This window comes from Xyrauchen texanus, chromosome 22 (genome assembly GCF_025860055.1).
Source record: "Xyrauchen texanus isolate HMW12.3.18 chromosome 22, RBS_HiC_50CHRs, whole genome shotgun sequence".
Classification (NCBI taxonomy): domain Eukaryota; kingdom Metazoa; phylum Chordata; class Actinopteri; order Cypriniformes; family Catostomidae; genus Xyrauchen; species Xyrauchen texanus.
Window position 1 is genome coordinate 13,912,354 of NC_068297.1, and position 8,863 is coordinate 13,921,216.

Here is an 8,863-nt window from a genome sequence, read left to right on the forward strand (position 1 = left end):
CTTTCTGACATTTGTATTGTTGGACAATAGTAGAAAACTAAGTGAAAAATAATAGATGTTTTACTGCTTTATGTTGTGTTTTTCATGATTATATTGAAAACATCATAACAATGTGACGACAACTTTAGAATTAATAACTCATTGCCTTGCTCATATCATAAGCTTTATTAAAATATGAAATTAGTAATATAAATCAGATGACATTCATTACAGCATTGAAACCGAATAAAAGCACATGATAAACATGATATTTAATAGGCATAAAATGTGGGCATAATCGCAATTTCTTACATTTGTGACATTTGCAATACTGATAGATACACTGTAAAAAATGGAATGGACAGGAAAGAAGTGTAAATAAAAGAATATATATTAGATATACATACATGTAAACAGTGGAAATATAGTTAGAAAAACAGACATTCCTTCATGTTATTGTTAATATTTGACAAGACATTGCAATCATTACACATGAAAAGAGAACTTTATACATAACTTCATCCATACAAAAATAATCTCTGTCATATTATATAATGCTTCTTTATCAATACTCCACTCATTCTTTAGTTAAAGCTGTATTTTTACATATTCATTTACATGTGCATTATTTATATGAAGATGGAGGTGCAATTGTTAATAGCAATCTAACAAGATTGGTGTTAAGCTCCTGTTTCTCATTAGGACCTCAATCTGTTGGCAAACCAAGCATGTTGTTCAAGCGGAGGGAAATCTTGGCATTTTCATCATCCTCCTTGCTAGTAGAATCAACCACCGTGTAGTTCTTATCAGCATCAGACTTTGTAATTTTAAATGTTCCTCTATTCACTTTTGTAGGGCTGCCTGACTCTGAAGATATGCCAGAATCGGTGTTTGTGGTACGTGCATTGGACAACTTCAGCCTTTCCAGGATGTCTACTGCAGATGTCCGTTTATTCACACCAGCAGATGGAGAAGAATTTTTCAAATTTGCCTTGACTGCTGGGCCAGAGACAATCGTGTCTATAACATCGGTACTGAGGTCAACCGGCACAATGCGTTCTTGCAAGATGCTGTCAATGCTGCTGTTAGGCAAACTGTGCATCTTGAACATGGGTATATTTTTTGGGAGTTTAACTTCTGGAGTGCTACTATCTACTTCTGCAGCCTTAACATTTATATCCCCATCCTTTGATTCAACAGATTTTCGCCATTTGAAGGGCCATTTCATCTTGCGTGTAGTGCGCTCAGCTTCAGCGTTGATGCCTGAAACATCCACGTCAACCCCAGCAGTGGGTAGATTAACATCTGCATCAGGGGTATGAACCCCTGGTGCAGATAGGCTCAGACCTGATCCTCCATCAGCAGATTTGACTTCTGGGCCAGACGTGCTGAAAGTTTTGTGTGTTGGGAATTTCAGCTTTCCACTGGGATCATTAATGTCAACATCTGCTGTAGGGAGCTTTAATTCAGCGTCTGGAAAAGTGGCAACTTTGGGAGCTGAGAGGCAGAGATTGGGAGCTTCTTCATTTAAATCAATCTCAGGAGTCCTCAGTTTTGGAGCAGAAATGTCAGCTTTAGGTTTCTTAATTGTGATCAATTTCAGCTTTCCAGATCGAGACTCTACATCTGGTGACTTGATATCTACATTGGGAATGCTGACTTCCGCTTTTGGTAAAGTTGCATTTACATCAGGCACACTAGCCTCTGCTTTGGGTAGATTTAGTTCAATGTTTGGATTTTTTAATTCTCCTTCAAGTTTGGGAACCATCAAACCAACATCTTCATTAGCATTCAATTCAGGCCCTTTCATTCTTGGCCCAGATAGATTCAATTTTGCCATCTTGAAATGTGGCATCTTAAAATTGCCTGATGGGGAATTAATGTCAACATTTGGGACTTTTAGGTCATAATCAGGACCTTCTAGCTCTGTTTTTGGCAATTTTAGGTCTACACTTGAGGTGGAGAGATTGAGATCTGGTTCTTTTATACTTCCACCGATGTTTGCAGTTGGAGCTTTTAAGTCACCTTTTGGCAAATCAATGTCTAAAGATGGAGTAGAAATGTTACTTTCAACGTTAGGTGCGCAAAGACTAAGATTAGGTGCTTTCACATCTAGATCAGGGCCTTTGAGTTTAGCTTTGGGCATGTTGACATCTACATCAGGTGCATCTACTTTCGGTGTTTTCATCCGAGGTCCAGAAAGACCAAATTTAGGCATTTTAAAATGAGGTAGCTTCATTTTGCCAGAGGGGGCATCAATGTCTACTTTGGGAGCATTTAAGTCTATCTCTGGTGCTCTTGCTTGTAGGTCTACATTTGGAGTTTTGATATTAGCATCTGGCAAGCTCAAATCCACATCTGGAGCACTAAGATTGCCATCCATTTTGGGTGTTGAAAGAGTGAGATCTGGAGCATTCAGGTCTAGATAAGGCCCTTGGAGATCTGCTTTAGGTGGTTTCAGATTGACTTCAGGGACAGAAACGTCAACATTTGGTGCCTTCACCTGTGCATTGAGGTCTACATCTGTCCCTTTCACTTTTGGCCCAGAGAAGTTCATTTTAGGCTTTTTAAAATTAGGCTTTTTAAACTGTGCAGATGGAGCTTCTATGTCAACATCTGGTGTCTGTATATCAAATGCTGGATTTTTAATGTCTAGATCTGGTGCACTAATATCACCCATCATTTTTGGTGTAGAGAGATTGAGATCTGGTGACTTAACATCTAGATTTATACCATCCAGTTCAGCTTTGGGCAGATTCAAATCAACATCAGGAGCTGATACGTCCAAGTCTGGACCTTTCATCTTTGGTTTACGGAAGTTGATCTTTGGCTTTTTAAGGGTAGGAAACTTAGCCTTTCCAGATGGAGCTTGAATGTCCACATCAGGTACTTTTACATCAGGATATTTTATATCAAGATCAGGGGCCTTTATTTCTGCCTTTGGTAAAGTCACATTTGCATCTGGGGCATTGAGACTCAAATCAGGTGTTGAGACATTGGCATCTAAGCCAACCTCTGGGGCTTTAACTTTGTGCCCAAATGTGGGTTTCTTAAATGTTGGCCACTTTATTTTGGCAGAGGAAGCATCTAAACCAACATCAGGAGTTTTCATTTCTACATTTGGAGCTTGAAGGTTGGCATTGGGTAGATCAATGTCTACATTCGGTGCATTGACATCTGCATTTACATTTGGGGCAGAAAGCTTAAGATTTGGTGCACTTAGATCTGCATCAACCTCTGGTACTTTTACTTTTGCAGTTTTTTTCTTAATTTTGGGCAGTCTGAACTTGCTAGATGGAGAATCGATATCCGCTTTTGGTGTTTCAATGTCTAGATGTGGGCCCCTGAGCTCAGTTTTTGGCAAGGTCAAATCTATATCAGGGGTGTTAAGCTCTCCATTAATCTTTGGGGTGGACAGACTCAGATCAGGGTTTTTTAGTTCAGCGTTTATGTCTGGGGCAGTTACATCACCGCCAACCTTTGGTTTTTTAGTATGTAGACTGAAGTTGGGCATCTTAAACTTTTTGGTCTTCAATTCAGGTTTGTCCACATTAACCGAAACATCCGGAGTGTTTAGTCTAGGTGAGGAGACACTGATATTAGGTGCATCTACTGTGCTATCTATACCGGCCCCTTTGAACTTTGGCAGAGATGTGTCAAAAGTTGGCATTCTGAAATCTGGGGAGCTAAAATTAGGAGTGGATTCCTTTAACTCAATCTTTGGCATTTCTCCATTTACTGTGGGGGTTGTGAAGCCACCTTTGAAGCTTGGGGCATTAAGCTGTTCATTTAGCCCATTGACCTGAACAGCTGGCACTTGAAGTCCTGTCTGTGCAAGTTCACTGTTCAAACGAAGATCACCAACAGACTAGATAGGAAGAAGTGGGGAGATAAAGACATGGTCAGATAAGAAGGAAAAAAAATTTTTTTTTTTTTCTTATTGTTTTCTCTTTTATTTCATTCATGAGTTTGCTCACCAGGCCAGCTTTCAGATCTTTTGAAGTCTTCAGTTCAAGGTTTTTGTCGTAGGGCTCAATGATTTTGATCAGTTTCAACGCGTCATCTTTACTGAGGTGGTCAAGATGAATGGTAGCTGCAACAAGCCGATCCCCTGGAAGAAGCATAAAATAGACTGAGAATTAGGCACAATAAAGGACTCATTTGCAGGAAAATGAAAATTACATTGTGTACATGCAAACGCAGGTTACATGCACATATTTAGGTGGGTTCTTTACCTTCTTTTAGATTAAACGCTGGATTTTTTATTCCTGTGACTATGACCCCTCCTTTTTCTGTGTCCTCCAAAATCACATTCTCCGAGAGGGCACAAATCTGAGTTTGTCCATTCTGCAAACAGGGTAAAAGTGTCTTAATACCATAAAATAGAGTAATATGTTCTATTTATAATCTCATATATGCACCATGTTGTATGTATTTTTGAGAAGAGGGCACCAACCATCATGTCTTAACTCCTTTAAATACAGCTGGACACTTCATGAAAATCAGTTCTTAGGAGATCTGTTAAAACAAAAATGTACACATTTAGAAATCTTTAAACATTTATATTTGATACTGCGTCATGTTGGTATTTACTTTTAGAATCATTTGAGTGACGGGCCCACTGAATTAAAGTAATTCAACCAAGCACTATATCTCCTGTATTTTCAGGAACATACACATACAGGAACATACAAAGGAAATACAGTGACTAATTGGAATTAAAATTTGAGGCTATAGACCGTTTCAGACCAGAAAACCCACTGCAGCTTCAAAACAATGTCCTTACATGTAGAACATTGCAAAAATTATACAGAGTAACCTTGTATATACACAATATACTACAGAATCTACAGTATCAGCTAACAAAAAGCAAAGCAGTTATCCAGGAGTCTCTTAATGGTTCTTTAAAGCTGGTAACTAACAGCTTGTGATTGTGGTTTTGAACATTCTTTTTGTATCTATGGAATGCTTCTGGAATGGACTCTGAAGAATGAGCAGAACCAGTCTGTTCAGATGGGGAGATAAAAACCAGGTTACACTTCATCCCCCCCCCCCACCCTTTCTCATAATGTCTTTTTCCCTGTTGTTATTTTAGTTTCTTTATAGCACACCCCCCAGAGTCGAGGTCATGCAAAAGAGTGGAGGATCTGATATTCTTGACAATGAGGGGTGCAGATCTCAGGGACAAGATCAATCAACAATTCAGTTTATAGTTACAAATCAGAATTGTGATATGAATATCTGCTCATTAAGCTATGAGTTTAGTCAGAAATGGGAATCATCTGTTGTTTCAACTCCTGCCCACCAAACAACCCAACAATTTCCCCAAAATAAGCTTGCTGCTTAAAAAAACCCTGATGCAAAATAAAGCAAAGCTATATATGGGTAAATTCTTAATGTGGCCACTGTTATAAATCACTTGGCCTGCACAATCATGATGCATGAGTAAGACAACCTAATTAAGAGTTTCAGCTCAGCCAAATATAAATTAGTTATATATACTCTTGTTTACATGTGTTAATTTGTAAATGTTTTAAATTTTCAACAATTAATCACAGTAAAACCTCTTTAGAATCACTGTTATAACAACAATCAGATCAGAGTCTACAGCCAACACAAATATTTAAAGACACCGATGAAGTCACCATATTATCACTTCTACCTAAAAATGTTGTTTCATGTATCTATTTTGATCTTTTATATCTATTTTGAACTCTTCTACAACTCTGCTTCATCTGTGCCAGTTTAGTTTTCCATCTTTTCAAAATTTTTCATCTGAAGCAGGATCACATACTGTAAATGTGAAACAATGGCACTCCTGATGAATTGCACTATTTTTAAATTGCACTATATGATATATTTGTAATGTAAGTTACATGACTTTATGTTTTAATAGGAGCAGCGCTGAGCTTTAAAGCTGAGATTCACCCACTTACCCAATGTAGTTCATGTATCTGTGGCAGTTGATGTTGTCACCTCTAAACTCCAGGTGAATATGACTGTCTCATGCAAGCTCTCAGTTATGGGGTTTGTCAGATAAATGTATGCGAAGCCACCAAACAGGTTCTACAGCACCAACATGACTGCCCCTGCCAACCAATGCACATACAGCAACACACTGAAACTACAGAAATTAAAAGTTTAACCCTTGTGCGTTACTCAGCGGTCTTTAGAGGACAAAAATGTTCGTGTTAAAAAACTGCCATAAAAATATTATATATTAATATTATTTTCGACTTTCACTGACCTGATTTTTTAATCAACATCAGTCCAGATTATAACTACCAAATATTCATTCATTTTTAGGATTTATCCCTTTAAATGGCAGTTTTTTATAAAATGCCACTGTTGTTTTTACACACACACACACATTTCTCAATACACACATACAAAACACACTCTGTCATCCATACCAACACACCCACAAAATTTATCTGCATCATTTATTCAATTGGCCTGCAGTGTTCTATAATGCAGCAAACAGAAAATAGGAAAAAAGCATGTATTTGCTCCATAGGCTAAACATGAGAAGAATGGCACCATCTGGTAGAAAATATTTTTAAAAATAAAATTTTAAGCAAGGGCTCCAGAATGAAAGCATAATATCATAGAATTCATGATTTTAAGCTTTAATGGTACTGGGATCAATTATTGCGGTTTTAATGGGTTTCAATGGGGACATTTTTGTCCTTAAGGTCCTGAGTGTAACTATATGTCCTGTGTACACCGTGTATTATAAATGTATTATAGAAACTGAAGTTGAAATATAAAAATTCCACAAAAAAATACACACTTTTGGCAACATTTATGCTGTTGGAATTAACACAGCCAAAATGATCGAAAAAACAAAAACGAAACAGACAAAAATGTCCCGAAGGTCGCACAAGGGTTTAAACATGGCAAGGATTTTCCTCATGTTTGAGGTATGATGCAGTAACGTTACCTTTTAATGAACAAACATTAACATCAGAAATTGCTTATGTTTTCATCAACGCTGGTGAGACATTAAAGTAAGAATTTAAAAAAAAAAGAATTTAAAAATTAAAGTAAGAATTTAAGAATTTTAAAAGTTCTAAAAACAGTTTAAATTCAAACTGAATTTTACATTTTAAACTAAGATTTGCTATTACATGCCTATGCTGATGATAAACAATCACTGATCACTCGACATGAAGAAGCTTAGGCCAGACAAGTGTTAAAGTTCATTTTAAAATAGCATCATTATTATTACATTCTTCCTCTCTGTCAGTGTGATCCTGAAATGAGGGTTCAGCTGTGTAGTTCTGTTATGATATACAAACATAAACAACTGATTGAAAAATTATAAATATAATGTTTCTTTAACAAGTTTCCGGTGCAAGTAAAATACTGCACTTGTTGATTTCATATCATTATGTTCTCAGATTTGAACAGTCAAGTTCATAGAATGGAAATATGAATTAAAACTAGTCATAAACAGTCATATTATAGTACAGTACAGATTACAGTAAACACTAATGTGTGTTTTGTCAACAGTGAAATGTTTAGATTATAGAGAGTTGTGTTTGCAAGGGTTTGGTCTTACAGTCTTGTTCCACACCCCCTTAAGTAGTTTCTAAGATGCATATGAATGCATAGCATTGCAGGAAGGTTTCAGCTGGTTGTGTTTTGACAGTTTCAGTACAGCTCAAGAACTGGATTATTTCTCAGTGGTACAGGGGTTAAGTCAATCACCTTAGGGTGTGCAACACTAATGCAGTGCAATACAAACAAAACCAGATTCAGAGGTATTTTGTAAATGTTTGTTTGCATTTCTTGGCAAAAAGTATTTGATCAAATGAACCATCAAATGTTCAACTGAAAAATGCAATCTTATTGAATAATACTGAAACCACGAATCCGGCCATGAAAATATTTCTACAATGCACTCTTCATTCAGAAATGAGGTGTCATTCCTGCATATTATAAGGGCTTTATTGTAAAAAAAAAAAAAAAAAAAAAAACATTAAATGTAGTACATCAACATTTCTAAGTAATAGTAATCTACTTAGAATGCTCCGGAAAGTATTATTATTAGTCATCAACCTTGGTGTTGCAAGAATCAATGCTGCTGGGCTGCAGAAATGGAGGAGGTGTTACACAAGATGTTGCATTCCATTCACTTCCTGTAGTATGCCTATCAATTTGTCTTTTTGGCTGAGTTTCAAATAATTGTTGTTTTTCACCTCAGAGCTGGTTGGTTTGGTTCATGGCTTAGAAATGTTTTTATCCAGAACCAAGACAGTGCAGGCAATGTTGCACACTATAGATGTTGAAAAAAAGACCAGCATTGTTGGTCATCTATATATGATGTGTTTTTGATGCTGGTCTCCATCATGGGATGCTGGTGTTCTGGTGTCCTTGCTTCTTAACTGGCTTCATTAGCAATCTTTCCTTGGTTAACCAGCTTCAAAGACCTTCCTGGTTGACCAGCACTTTTAGCTGGTGAACAACATTAGTGGACCACTTGCTATACCAGTTCCAAATAAGCATACTCAAGCTTGGTTTATGTATTTCCATGCTGGTCTAAGTTGGTCTTTTCAGCAGGACTAAACAGAACAGACTGACTCTCTTGACAAATTTCAAAGCTGCAAGGTTTGCAGCATTGTGTAAAAGTGTCAATCATGTATTTTAACTTATTATTTTTATTACTACTCTGTATTTTTAATGATTAAAAACTGAATCCCTAGAGTGTGACATCATATCATGTAGCCCATTTTCGTTGCAAAGTCCAAAGTAATTTTGCATTTTAAAGGCGGGGTCACATTTACCTACTCAAGGCAAAATTCTGTGAGTGAAATATAATCATCTCCATGGGACTCTGAGCGATTGTAAATTTCACATGATGGACTTCCTGTGGCAAAGA

The 8,863-nt window shown here is 36.9% G+C and overlaps 1 protein-coding gene across 1 annotated transcript; it reads right to left on the minus strand.

Moving 5' to 3' along the window:
• Nucleotides 1-129: 129 nt before the first annotated feature.
• Nucleotides 130-5,992, minus strand: si:ch211-125o16.4 (neuroblast differentiation-associated protein AHNAK). The gene is made up of 5 exons (XM_052153094.1): nt 5,916-5,992; nt 4,436-4,497; nt 4,215-4,326; nt 3,957-4,090; nt 130-3,847 (listed from the first exon to the last, which is right to left on the minus strand). Exons 2-5 carry the CDS (start codon nt 4,439-4,441, stop codon nt 686-688), a joined length of 3,414 nt encoding a protein of 1,137 aa, XP_052009054.1. The 5' UTR covers nt 4,442-4,497; nt 5,916-5,992; the 3' UTR covers nt 130-685.
• Between the last annotated feature and the right edge of the window lie 2,871 nt (nt 5,993-8,863).

Coding starts and splice junctions, on each gene's coding strand:
- si:ch211-125o16.4 (XM_052153094.1), bottom strand. Junction 4,091..4,214: donor AGCGTTTAATCTAAAAGAAG/GTAAAGAACCCA, acceptor TGCTTCTTCCAG/GGGATCGGCTTGTTGCAGCT. Junction 3,848..3,956: donor AAGATCTGAAAGCTGGCCTG/GTGAGCAAACTC, acceptor CTTCCTATCTAG/TCTGTTGGTGATCTTCGTTT.